This window comes from Trichoderma virens, assembly GCF_000170995.1.
Source record: "Trichoderma virens Gv29-8 chromosome Unknown TRIVIscaffold_89, whole genome shotgun sequence".
NCBI classification, from domain to species: domain Eukaryota; kingdom Fungi; phylum Ascomycota; class Sordariomycetes; order Hypocreales; family Hypocreaceae; genus Trichoderma; species Trichoderma virens.
In genome coordinates this window covers 167,509-181,099 of record NW_014013660.1, presented here as the reverse complement: position 1 = coordinate 181,099, position 13,591 = coordinate 167,509, and the positions used below count along the sequence as shown (strand labels likewise).

Below are 13,591 nucleotides of genomic sequence, written 5' to 3'. Positions count from 1 at the left end.
ATGGGGAATACACCGTCGTCAGAGGCGCCTCGGAAGCCTTCCCAGAAGCTGTCTAAACCTCGAGCGGCTAGCCATGGAGCAATGCCGAGGCCGCAGAATCCCACGGGAGCAGCTGCGTCAAGCAGCACCCGTATTTCAGAATCGTACCTTGCAGCCTCAATACCATTCTCCTCGAGAGATTCACAATGTGGCAGTGATACGACACAAGAGCCTTACGTCGAGAGGCTGTATGAGCCTACCAGACGGCTTTCTCGGCGCGAATCTGATTATATGCGGAGCCCCGTTCTACCAGAGTCACCCATTACAAACACGAGATCGCACTCTTTGTATGCAAACTCGACGGCAAGCAGCCAGATGCGCAGGACGAGCTCCGTAATGCACAGCAATGCCGAGCGGCCTCTTACACGGACTCAAAGGTCTGTTCATGTTGGCTTCTCTAAACCGTTGGTGAAACTGACAAAAAAACTAGTTGGCATGGCAATCGCTTGTCAAGGGGTACGTCGATGCAATCTGAACTGCTACAGTTTTACGCTTCTCAGCAGCTGCCTCGGTCAAGCTCAGAATTCTTGCAAGAGCTCCAGACAGCCGCCATGAACAGCCAACTTGGAATGCGCCAGAACCAGAGCCGGAGACAGAGTCAAAGCCACAGCCAAACCCAAGAGCGGCGAGCTTCTAGTATTGCAGGCGCTTCACTGGCAAGGACAACCTCGGATCTATCATTCTACGCTCCGGTACGACGACGTTCTGTTATTCAAACGCCTGGCGTAGCGACGCGGCCAAGGCGAGAGGACAGGCTTTCCATTCCAGATAGGAAAAGTTCTCGGAAGAGCCAGCCGGTTTTTGGAGATGGCCAATTTTCATTCAACCCTAGCTCCAAATCGCCAAGACATCTTTCCATGCCTCCCATGTCCCTGCCTCCCATGTCTGTGGGATTTGCGCCACTGGAGCGAGCCGTCACTCCGTGCGAATCAGACTATAAGCAACTTGGGGGTATCAAATTTGGGTCCTTGAAGATTATGAATGGATCTCCTCCTTCAAGCCCGCAAGACAAAACTAACCAGCAACACGAATCAAGCTCCGAGCCGCCGCCTGAGGATGCGGGCATTGAACTGAACATGGCGCGTCGCAAACATCGTCACACCGTCATTGGTTCCGGGGTAGAATCTCGAGCCTTGGCGTCTGTCTCTGGTTTCAACTTGAGCGAAAAGGCTTCACAGCCGTCAAGCCAGAAGGCACAGCCTCCCTTGATTGACTTGATGCCCAGTCCGCTGTCAAAAGTCCCTAGCCCTCTCTTAGGATATTCCGATATGGAAGACAACGAAAGAGTCTCTGGTAAGGGTGTTGGAGTTTGGAGATCTAACAGTGGCTTCGGTTCTACAACGTCATCTGAGTCTTCGCAACGCGCGTCCTCCAAGGCAGACAGTGGCTACAGCTCTAATGCTTCGGAGCGCTCTTTTCCGAGTTCGAAAAGTATCGATGACAATAGCTATATTCGCCAAAACCAAATACGACGGCCAGCCTTGGAGCAGCCGACAATGACCCCAATCATTACTGCGGATGGAATTAAGAAACAAGGCAAGCTATATAAGCCATTTGTCCGTTTAGAAAGAGAAAGGGAGAGAACCAGTGTCCCAACAAATGGCACGACTAAGGAAGCCATCGAATCTGTTTCTCCCTTTACGAGGCCGAGAACGAAACGCAATGAAAAACACCACACCACTGCCTCCTCATCTCGATCGCCTTCTCGCAAAACGGATGGAGGCCGCGCAACCCTCAACACAATCATGAGCGTTGACAACTTGGTTCCCCCTGACAGTGCCGCACATGGCCACGATATTCCTGAACCAGATTCTGGGATGGATGGGTCTAAATCGCTGAAAAAGCGACGCTCGCTGCGACAAGTTGCTGAAGCCGCGACGTCAAGAATGCCATCCCTGAGTTTGAGTCGCCGGAAATCCGCTGCAGGGACGACAACTTCTTCGATCAAGGCCGATATGGAAAAGAGAAAACGGGCGATTTCACTCGTAAGCTCCGCGGCGGCGAGCAGCAGCAACAGCCCATACTCTCACTCGGCGTCAGCGGCTGCCCTTTTACACACCCCTGCTTTGCCGGATCAGCATGCCAAAGACTCTTCTCTGAAAGATCGATCGTCAGCACCAGAACTACGAGTTACGATACCGGATAGCACCCCCCTCAACAAGGGTGCAGCAAACCGCTCTTCCTATTCAACCATTGGGACACCGTCACCGAGGACTCCACGGCCCCGTGGTATCATGGATTCTGGCGTCCCACCACCCATCCCGCCGCAATTCAGGGAGCCAGCTTTTGGAACGTCTCCAAGCCGCTCCTCTGGTTGGCCGCTAGCCCAGCCTCACCGTTCCTGGGACGGAATTCATGCACAGCGAGGAAAAGCCGAAGATGCACAAGCCATCCGGCGCAGCGGACACGGCGTCCTCGAAAGTCCCATCTCTCCGAGACATAATCAGCCTACACGCGGCAATCCTCCGACTTACAGGGGAGTTCGAATCTGAACTGTCTTGAAACAGATATAATAACATAATTATAATTTTCGACATCATCGTCTCTTTTCTGCATTTGGAGCATCTATCTTTATATCTTTCAGACTCTCATTGCCGAAACGGCTAGCTATATTGCCATTTTATTTTCTGCGAACTCACTTGCTGTATTGATATCCTTTGTCGACTGCAGTATTGATATCACACATATTGGTGCTCTTCAAAACGACAGATTCTCTCTTTCTCTCTCTCTCTTTTCTCTCTCTCTTTTCTCTCTCTCTTTTCTCTCTCTCTTTTCTCTCTCTCTTTTCTCTCTCTCTTTTCTCTCTCTCTTTTCTCTCTCTCTTTTCTCTCTCTCTTTCTCTTTTATTATTATTATTTTTTTTTTTTTATTTTTTTTTTTTTCACATCTGCGGGCACAGAGTTCTTTCTATTTCTTTTCCCTCGCTCTCCTTCTCTCAGTTCCTCAACAAGTTCATATTTTGATACTTTTTGCTATTTGGCGGCATTTCTACTGCGTCCATAAGCCATGCGCCCTTGTACATTAATTTTCAGCATTGGTTTGGCTAACACACGGGATTTTTCGATACCCTTTCTTTTGTGGGCTATCTGCATATGTTTTGTTTGCATTTTTTTTTTAAAAAAGAGAAAAAACCCAGGGTAAAAATTACGGAAAATACGCGACGGAGGGAAATACAATTGGGTATTATTTTTTGCACGCGGTCTGGGCACCATCTAAGGACGCTGGACAGTGTATTATTAGAAGCTCGAATTAACATGACTTGATGATCTTTCTTCAATAGTAAATGTTTCTTTGAAAAAATCTTGTCTTGGGAAGCAAAACAAATGCTCAGTATGCCCCGTGTCTCTTCTTGTACGCTGGTCCCTTGACTAGCTCTACCTTGTTCCTGCTCGTAAGAATCGGCGAGCGGCTCTTGAGTGTAAGCCCTGGGACCTTGGCACCATGGCTTTCCAGTGCCCAGAGCGCAACACCGATCCAGTTATCACCATTGTAGTTGAGGATGCCCTCTGGGACAGGGAATTCGGTCTGAGGGCCAATACTGCTGACGTATTTACCATACTGGAAGCCGTTGACGTACAACAAAGCGCGATATGGCGCGGTGCTGGTGGTGTTGTCAAAGACGAAAGACAGCGGGACGTCATACTTGTCGGCGGGGATGTCAAGGGGCAACTTGGCTGCGTAAAAGGCGATGCCCGCGCGTGAAATGCCATTGTAGGGAGAGCCGCGAGAGAAGGCGTGGAGCGGGGGGGACGGGAGGTGGAATCCCTGGCGCTCGAAGAAGAGGCCACCCTCGTTGAGAGGGCCTCGGAAGACATCTTGGTAGTCCTCAGCTCCGAGGTTGCCGGTGATTTTCCAGGGGGATATGGGCACGTTGGAACCCTTGGAGGAGACGAGGGTATAGTCGATGATGCCACGGGGGCCCTTCATGCCATCGAGACCAATGTCCCAGTTCTCGTGGAGGCCTGTAGAATCGACAACGACGGTGAGGATGTAGCGCCGGCCTCGGACGAGATTGTTGAGCTCGTAGGTCGAGTTGAAGCTTTCCGCGGCGTCGAAGCCGTTAAAGGAACCGACAAACTGGTCGTTGAGCCAGACGGAGCTGGCAAAGGCGGATCCACCCTGGGTAGTGAGGAAGAGCTGCTGTTGCGCGGTGTACGCCGTGAAGCGGCCGCGGAAAAGGAGCGTTCCGGTGTGGAAGCCGTAGTCTGAGCCGTATAGCGACACAGGTGTCTTGAGAGGTGCAATGGAATTGTTAGACGTTCTGTGGCTAGCAAGCTGCCAGTGAGAATCATCATAGTTGCTGTGAATTTCTGGAAGAGAGTCTAGCCGATACCATGTGAGCTTTGATAGGTCTGGGACCTGGATATCTGGAAGCTCAATGGTTGGGTTAGTGATCCAGTCTCCGAGTTCTGAAACTGTGTATTTCAACTCTTCTCCATTGACGATAAGTCTCGAGACGTCCTGTGGGATGCCGATGATTTCTAGCGGAGTTGTGACGTTGAAATCCGCCTGCAGGGAAAGAGCTGAGCCTTCAATGGCTACAGAGCGGACGAGATAGGCCCCGTTCACAATGACAGCAGCGGGATTCATCAAGGAACTGCCGTAAGCGGGCTGGTTACCGCTTCCAGGGAGAGTGGGAACCCAGTAGTTGTATGCAGAGTTACGATCTACAGCCGGTGGTTAGCATTTGCTTCAGAAGATGAAATACGGATGAGTGTTATTACAGAATCAATACTTACCAACCATGTGGATGACCAAGTCACCCAATTGAATAACTTGCCTGGCGGGGGAAGCCGTCCATTGAAGAACAAGAGTCAAATCCTTGGTAGTGTGAACGGTAACACTACTTCCTTCAATCTTGTTGATTTTGGTGGCCTTTGTACCTGCAAATGGGTTCTTGACAGCATATTCGTGTAGCTCATCCGCGCCGCCATAAAGAACCAGAACCGTCTTGTCGGCAAAGGCTTTCCACGTAAATATCTCCGCAGTTGAATACAGCAATGTGTAGTTCCCAACGGGATAGTCGGTGACGTGAAACTTGGAGTCCCGACCGTTTAGAGTCAGCGAGCCGCCTTGCTGAGGGATGGTGATTTCTCCTTCGGAAGTGGGTAGTTTGATTGTATACGATGTCGACGCTGTGCTTGAGTAGTTTGCATGGCGCACAACAAAGAAGTTACCGCTTTCTTCGGCCAAGAGTGGCGTTATCGCAATGTCTCGATTGTCGCTGTATACACCTTGGGTTGTGTTGCCTGGAGTGGTGGTGATATACCCAGGGGAGACTTTCATAAACTGGCCTTGCAATTTCAGTTCTGAATACTTTTCTCTATCGACTGTCCTGTCTTCTCTGATGCTCTATCGATCAATCAGCATTCGACCGTTTGGAAGTTAGGGCATCTTTTAATACTAACAGATCCGTAGTCGTATGATGTATAACCGCCAGGGTGGCCGAGGTTACCCCAGTTGGTACCGCCAAATATCTAGTTTGATAGCGTCAGTACTTTTTGCTCTCGCCTTACATGTAGCATCCATGTGCTGATGGGAGAATACATACCATGTATAGGTTGAATATAGTCACGCCAGCCGCATAATTATTCTTATAAAAGACTCTCTCAAACTCATGGTTAACTAGAATAGAGCATTGTTCAAAACCCCATCCACCAAATGGATCGAAAGAACCGCCCTGGAACTAACATGGGTGTTAGATAATAATTCTAAAGAGTATAATAAGTAGCAGAGAAGTGATACCAACCTCAACAAGGGAGAATGGCGTATTTGGGCTTATGCTGAGGTGCTGCTGATGGTACGTCGTAGGTAAACCGTTTTCTGGCCAGGAATAAGGATGAGCCTAATCATGTTTAGTAATAAATCTTCACACAAGAGATGATGCCTTCAACATACACAATCAAAACCAACAGGATAACCATCGTGGCCCTGTAGCATATTAGCTTAATGCCGTCAAGTCACATCTCATAGGAAGATATACGTAGATATCTACAGATCCTAGACCTGTACCAGGGGCGCTTGTGCCACCGGGGAAAGCATCGTTGTTGATCAGAGGGACAACGACGCCGGCATTTAGAGCCTGATCAATAACATATTGAAAGTAAGGTTTGTTTGGAAACACAACGCCCGCATGGCCGGCGCTATACTCGTTCTCCGGTTGATACAGAATCACCGGTCCCCCATTTGTGATTTGTGCCTTTGCAATGATCGACGCGATGTGTGCCATGTAGCTAATATGCATCAGCCGAAAAGAGCCTGTAGTCTTCAGAAGCAGGTTGGACTCACTTGTCTGTGGCATGCAGATAATCAGGAGCATCGGTTCTAAGAATGCCCTTGACCCTCTGCAGCCAGCCGGGAAATCCGCCTCCTGACACTTCGGCGTTGATGTAAGGCCCTGGACGAGCTAGCAAGTAAATGCCAGCCTTGGTGGCAGCCTCAAAGAAAGGCTCCAGGTCAAAGATGCCATCGGCACGAAAATTGCCTGGCTTGCCTTCCAAAAGTGCCCAATCCACATAAAACGACACCATGTTAAAACCAAGGGCCTTGATCTTCTGGAACAAGTCAAGGTATAGGGACGGTACCGGTAGGCGAAAAGGGTGGACTTCGCCAGAGAAGATCATGACACGCTCCCCATGAATGAATAGAGAGTGCTCGTCCCATGTAACAATGTTCTGAAGCGGCCCTTTTGCGCTGTCAAGCACAACCTCACGAGGTCGGCCGCCATGGATGCCGGCTCTCGAGGCACTGGTGCCTGTAAGCAGCAGCGCAAACGCCGACAATAGAGAGTCTGGCTTCATTTTTATGTCCGTATCCTTCTTGTCTGTTTTTCTCTCCCTTTGTGGCCCTGAGGAAGAATATTGAAACCCCCAATTGGACCAACAACCGCGACAACAGCCAATTTATGCTTCTCTTCAACCCAGATCGCCATGCCAATCACACATGAGGGGCTCGGGACAAGACCGAAGTCTCCAGGTTCCACTGCATGGTAGCAATGCTGCTCTCACGGTTAGGCAGTGCTGTATACAAAGACTGATGTGGTAGATGGACTAAACGAGGCGAGATTTAGATCGCGGGGTTGAGGTGAGCGTGTCTCGTCATTGGAGCGCGTACTCGGAGTTGCAGCTGATTTTTGCCTATAAAGAGAAACATGCGGATCTTTGGATCCTGCCGGCAGCGGAATTGTGGCGGCCTGCTCCGGCGCGCCTTGGAATCTCTCAGACATCATTTCCCGTGGTTGGTCATCATGGGATTTCGGGTCTTGACTGACCGAATTGCAGTTCTTTCGCCTCCTTTCTTTTGCATTTTAGACGAGGTTATATCATGTGATATATCTTTTGCCGGTGGCATCTCTACGAAGGCGGCAATCGCTTGTCGCACCTTCCCTTTGCCGTTACTTGAATGTTTTCGTTCCTGAGGCAATGACGCTGCTATTTCTAAATGCGCGCTGGGGGTTTCTTTGCCTCTCTCTCTTCTGGAGTAATTCGGGGCATTTCCGCCTCGGTTCAATTCTTTTAGAAAGAGTCGATTACATGCCGAAATTAGCAAAAACACGCCATTGACAACTGTTGCTGGCTCTTTTCGCACTTCATCCCTCTGTTAGCTATAAATCCGCCTGACGTCATAGCTGTCTTCCGTTGTCTCATCCGAAATACCCAATAAACCTGACCCATGAGACAACCTCCTATTTTCCGCCGGGTTTCTGCCACTTAGTGCCGAAAAAAACCAGCACTAGAATGAGCTTCTTTCGATGCTTACAAACTCAATTGAGCACTACCTGATATATACCATCTACTGTGCTTTAGGCAAATAGTACTACCCTTAGTATTTGACCTTGGTTTATCTCATTCATTTCCATTGCCCGTAATCTTCTCCTTCCTGTTCTGGGCCGTGCCTGTTTCACTGTAGTGGTCAGTGTGAAACAAACTGACTGGGTCGTCAATTTGACACTTTCTAGACTGAGGCTTTGATCCTTATCTTATGCTACGTGCAATGTCTATATGCTCCGTACTCGGGTACTTTTCAGGAGTAGGATCCAAGTCGTGATGCGCAAATTGCAAACGGCTCCCCTTTCTACCTTTTCTTGATTTTAAGAACTTGTCGTCCTTGATGATATAATTGATTGACAGACTATTGGTTATATACGAGTGTTCTCAAGCGATGCATGAACAGGCTCGTCATAACTCGGAACTACTCCGTCGACTTCTGTCGATCGGAGAGACACCAAGCTACCGGTAGGTACCTAGCCAAGACGTGGCTGTGCACCATAATTACCTGTCATGCCGTTCCTTGATCGAATCTTGTGGCTACTTACGGCCTTGGTCCCTGGGCTGTGTTGCGTTTGTCCGGTACTTAATCTGCATTAACGTTGCTTGGCAGATGGCGCACTGTGCTGCAGAGCATACGTACTCATCTAGCTGTAAGAGGATTGCCAAGTCGTACGAGTGCGAGTGCAGCGGCATGTCTCTCCAATGAGTCTACAACCGAGCATTGGTTCAGCTGCAGCGCTCAGGAGAGGCAGCGTGCAGAGGCTTGCGACAATTGTCGCACTGACTCGGCATCGATGAAACCCTAGGAATCATTGGGCAGGAGAGCGACGTGTCACGGTTCGGCGGGTATCGGGACAGCAGGAGAGAAGAGACGACAGACCCTGGGCGTCAATCCGCTGTGAGGGCGCCAAAGCACGAGGCCATTCGGGCTTCCATTGGATCTGTACGGAGTCGTACGGAGTACACGGCGTTTACTTGCCTGCATGCAGAGTGTTGCGCGTACAAATATACGGTACAACATCATTTTATACAGATCCATATAGGATAGGTAAGGTACCTACCTAGTAGATGCCAGCACAGTGTGCAAACAACTGCTCCGACTCATCCCACCTGAACGGGACGCGCACCCAGCCAATGATCTGGGTTGTATCAGTAGTGCATGCAATTTCAAGCTTGGTCAAACAGGCAAGAGAGCCGTCTATTTGCTGCTTCTCGCGCACGTACATGTGCTTGTTTGGACTTGCATAGCTCTGTGCAAAGCTGAGGATAAGACAGCTGAGCTAATAATAGCTCGCGCTAGAAGCAACACAGACGGCTAATGCAATAGCTAACGTCTCCGGCAAATGAGATGTGATCATGGTCGTCTGCCCACGATTTGCTCTGGCCTGATGTTGTTGATATTATTGATGCTGTCGCGAGGCAAAGTGAGAGCTGTATTTTATTCCCCAGGCATCGCACAAGCACATCGCTGGCCAGTCGCGTGACAGACAGCTGTAGAGACCCCCAGAACGCAGACCAGAGGCGCAGCACCGTGGCCGGCCACCCGTCTCGCACTGGCTGGCGCAGGTCCACAGGGCAGAAGATGGCGGAGGCGCAGGCCGCTACAGCGAGCTAGGCGGCCTGCCCCGAGAGCCCTAGTCCCTTCAGGGCCAGCACAACAAAGCGCCGGGTCGTTTCTGCCATCCGCGCACAGTGCGCACAGTGCTGTCAATGTGGCACGGCTCTGGTGGGATTTTGGGGGGTTTCTTTTCCCGCTGGCTGGAATACGAGCTCTCGCCGTTCCTTTGTTTGTCAAACCCTGTCACCTCAATATTAAAATACTCTCGTTTTATCCTCACTTCTCAATCATTCTCCTTTTCGTCCCTCGTTTTGACGCTTTTGCACACCCTAAACAAGGCCTTTTAGGTCATCGCTTCATTTCGCATATCGGCGCCATTCGTTCTTTCCACTTAGCAAAATACAAACGCACCTTATTTTCTTTCATTCTTACTCTTTTCGTTCGGCCGTCCGCTCTCTTTTCCTGGCCTCATCATCGGGAGCTTCTTGACAGCAACACGCCCGTCTAGCCTGCCGTCTTGTCTACCAAAGCCAAAGCGCCAGGAAGGGAGAACCCCAGTATCGCGTCAACCAGCCCTGTGGCTTCGACCCGACCTTCTTGTCGACGTTCCCAGGCGTCCCCCGACGAATCCGACTAACGAGAGCTCAGAGACTTTGCTCTACGTCAACTTGAACTCATCTCTCTTTATCATCTCTTCTTACGCTACGCAACAACATTCATCATGTATTCTTCAAGGCTTGTTCAGGTGCTGGTCGTGGTGGTGTCTATCCTCTGCATAGCGCAGGCCACCTGGTGGGACAATCAAAAAGTTCACCACAGAGCGTTGATCCGACGAGCAGATTCCCTTTCTGACACTCTGAATGGTTTGACCGGCTCTTCAAGTTCGGAAAACGCAACCCCATCCTCATCCTCGACTCCGACGTCACCCTCCCAAACTTCCAGCTCAACGCCCTCTGAGACCACGTCATCCGACGATTCATCATCAAGCACCTCTGCTTCTCCATCCTCTACCCCAACCCCGGACGGATCTTCTTCTTCAACTCCTGCACCGGGCGGCACTACTACTACTCCTTCTTCTACCTCGGCTGGTTCTACCACTGCCGGTCCTGATTCGAGCTCAACTTCCGCCTCTGCTCCATCCACCACGCCTCCCCCTGGAAGCACCACGTCCAGCAGTAAGGAGAGCAGCGACAACAAGACTTCCGATGGCGGAGATGACAAGGGTGGAGACTCGCAACAAACTACCTTTGTTTCGACCAAGGTTGAAGTAGTTGTTATGACCAACACCGATGGCTCCAAGACTACTCATACTACCACGACAAAGACCACGGAGACTGCGGCCCTCAACGCCGATACCTCTAAGCCCACCGGCATGTCGGTTAAGACTCGCAACACCATCATTGGTGTCGTTGTCGGCGTTGGCGGTGCTGCTATCCTCGGCGCCCTCCTTTTGGTCGCCTTCCGAGTCTGGGGCCGCAAGAAGCATGCCGAGGAAGCCGATGGCCTCATGGCTTACAACGCTGATATCGTTGCCGCGGAGAAGTCTCCCCGAGGTAGTTCGTCGGGTGGCCAGCGGAATCCGTTCCAGTCGACGTTGGAGAATTACCACCAGCCAGTAAATGCATCGGCTAACTTTTAAGGTATTTTGCGGTGGGATTTTTTTCTTTTTGCAGCTGTTGCGGCATGCGGATATGGTCCACCCCAAAGCATGGGTTACGATGTATGTCGAGAAGATTTTGACAAGCGATGCCGCAGACTTTGGAAGGACGGAGGAACAAATTAAAAAAAAAAGAATCTGAGCGAGGCTACTATACGTGTATGCGAGACTGGTTTGCAAACTGCATAGCGAGCTCTTTTATTTTTCTGTTGCTTTGCATATAGAATTGATACTGTTTATAGGGAAAGAAAGCGTGATACCTAACTAATTACTTGGAACACTGAATATAAATATTTCTTTTACGTCCCATGGTCATGTGTCTAACTTGCTCATTCTGTTTCATTATTCGATCGCCTGGGTTTGACATGATCAATCATTGGTTTAGGCAAGCCGTTGTAACCATGCGATGACAATGTCGCAATGTGTCTCTCCCTTGGAATGTCTGAAGCACAATGGCTACGTGGAGGTGATGCTATTTCCTTTTCCTCACAATGGGGAAGGTGGATTTTTCGATGCATTGTTTCTAGAGACATTTCATCTGGCCTTGGAGGCTCATCACGCCTTCTTTCCCTTGCAGCAACGAAGTGGGCAGATCTGTCTGTCTCTCTGTCTTTCTCTCTCTCTCTCGCACATCTTTTTTCGTGGCGAGGTTCAGAGCAGACGTCAGCACAGGCTACTGCTACCCAATTTCTCACCCACGATACCCAAGGCAAACGCAATGCCATGAGGCTCGGCGTAGGCTTTTCGTCTTGTTTTCTCTTTTGCTTCGAAAAAAAAGCTGCAGCCCTGGCCACATATCCCTGGCCAGATGCCGCGTCGGTCTCATCTAGACAGCCAATGGCGCTGCTCCAACAGGACAATGCAGGACTAGCCGCCGTGATGCATCGCGAGCGCGTCGCATCCAAGTGGGCGCCAATGCCTGCATTCGGGCAGCCGTACAGATAGTAATCGCATCTCTTCCTGCACGCCCTCTACCTCGTACTTGGCACGCTTGGGGGACCAATTTTGCCGTCGTTTTTCATCTTTCTTGGGTTGCTTAGCATCGCCCAGAAGGGCAGTGGCATCTTTTGCTCATTAAATGAGCACAGGGATATTCCCATGAGGCATGGGAGAGGTGGTTGCGCTAGGGCCAATCTAAAGATTCCCCATGCTCCGCAAAACTTTTGGGATTTGCTGGGTGTGGCACGAAACTCCAAGACGGTGGCTCATACTTGTATCTGTAGCCTCGTCTTTCGTGGGATTGTGGCCCCTGCTATGTGGTCTTAGCTCCCGAGGTCCGACCCCGAACCCCTGGAGCTAGGGAATTGGGGAAGTAGAGGTACAAGAGCGTCGCTGGTGGAGGGGACAAAGTTTGGGACTGGAGAATGCTCGTGAGATGCTGAGGGTTGATGTCTGTTTCGCGTCGCATCAAATCGCTGACGCAAGACTAACAAGGAGCAGCTCGTAGGTATGTATGTAAATAGCTAAGGGTGGCCGAATCGGCATGGATGGTCATGAGAATCAAGCATCGATCTGCGCAGCACGTGAATCGCTTTGGCTCTCAGCGTGACAGCTTTTAGCGGACGTCGTCGCAGGTGAGTGACCTCTCACAGCAGCGGTTTGGTACACGCTCTCGGAGTACCATTGCCTCTTGTGCTAGCGCCCGGCCATTAACCACAGCCCAAAAGCTGCGATTACACGCAGGCGCTGCTAACACGAGTGCTCTAAAGACCATTGGCGCGCCGCCCAGAGGTACTAAGGATGGAAGTATCCATAGCATTTGGTTCATGCTTAGCACGGGTATCCTTATTTAGCAGCTCCCACTCGACATGGGGAACAAATTCCAATAGTACGAGTACTACCTTAGAGAGCTCAGTTTGGCAAGTCATGGAGGACTCTGTTTTTTTTTTTTTTTACCCGAGCGTTTCGAGATGTCTCTCCACGTTTGGTACGTTTGCACCGCGTACAAGTACCGCAACCCCGTATGTGTCTAGGTACCGGATACCTCTGCGTTTTCATGGCTGCGGACAAGCCGCTCGTCACCGCCAACACTTGAGCCTTTTTCAGCCACCAACTGGCATACTGTCCCTTGGGTTGACAAGTTGCAATGCATGGCGTCCACCTTGCCGCATGTGGTGGCGCTGGCGTCTGGAAAAGTCTAGAGTTGGGCTTTTGCGTCGTTGTCGGTAATACTGTATGTACAGTAGGAGCAACATGAAGCGAGCTTTTTTGGTGCCTTGGGAGAGAGCAGCAGTGCTTCTGGTGAAACAGGCGTTGTTACCAGCAGTGCCTCTCTCTGCCTCCATCTTTCATGTCCACTTCACCTCGGTGCTAAGTACCTGTACTCCGAGCTTCGTACCCCGCCCGCCCCCGTCTCTGTCACGGACGGCATTGGGCTATTATGGCCGGGCCTCATTAAAATTCTGGCACCGGTGTGCAAAAGTAGGTAGCAACATATGCTGCTACTGTACTGCGACGAGAGACTGCATTGTCATGTGCTAGTGCTGCCGCTGCTACCCTCCGACTCGACTCCATAATACGGGCATATGCTATGGAGTACGATGTGGCTACGATGTGGCCATACATGCC

General features: G+C 50.5%; 3 protein-coding genes across 3 annotated transcripts; 2 read left to right on the top strand and 1 right to left on the bottom strand.

Annotated features, from left to right (window-relative positions):
- TRIVIDRAFT_11250 (uncharacterized protein) lies at positions 1–2,531 on the top strand (the record flags this gene model as incomplete). Its single annotated transcript, XM_014095629.2, has 2 exons — positions 1–416; positions 470–2,531. The coding sequence occupies 2 exons, from the start codon at positions 1–3 to the stop codon at positions 2,529–2,531; spliced, it is 2,478 nt and encodes an 825-aa protein (XP_013951104.1).
- An 835-nt stretch (positions 2,532–3,366) lies between these two features.
- TRIVIDRAFT_42143 (glycoside hydrolase family 35 protein) lies at positions 3,367–6,839 on the bottom strand (the record flags this gene model as incomplete). Its single annotated transcript, XM_014095681.1, has 8 exons — positions 3,367–4,706; positions 4,779–5,391; positions 5,448–5,516; positions 5,591–5,725; positions 5,789–5,884; positions 5,938–5,970; positions 6,023–6,272; positions 6,328–6,839. The coding sequence occupies 8 exons, from the start codon at positions 6,837–6,839 to the stop codon at positions 3,367–3,369; spliced, it is 3,048 nt and encodes a 1,015-aa protein (XP_013951156.1).
- A 2,776-nt stretch (positions 6,840–9,615) lies between these two features.
- On the top strand, positions 9,616–11,331 carry TRIVIDRAFT_80446 (uncharacterized protein; the record flags this gene model as incomplete). The annotated part of the gene is made up of 1 exon (XM_014095680.1): positions 9,616–11,331. The coding sequence occupies one exon, from the start codon at positions 10,088–10,090 to the stop codon at positions 11,003–11,005; it is 918 nt and encodes a 305-aa protein (XP_013951155.1).
- Between the last annotated feature and the right edge of the window lie 2,260 nt (positions 11,332–13,591).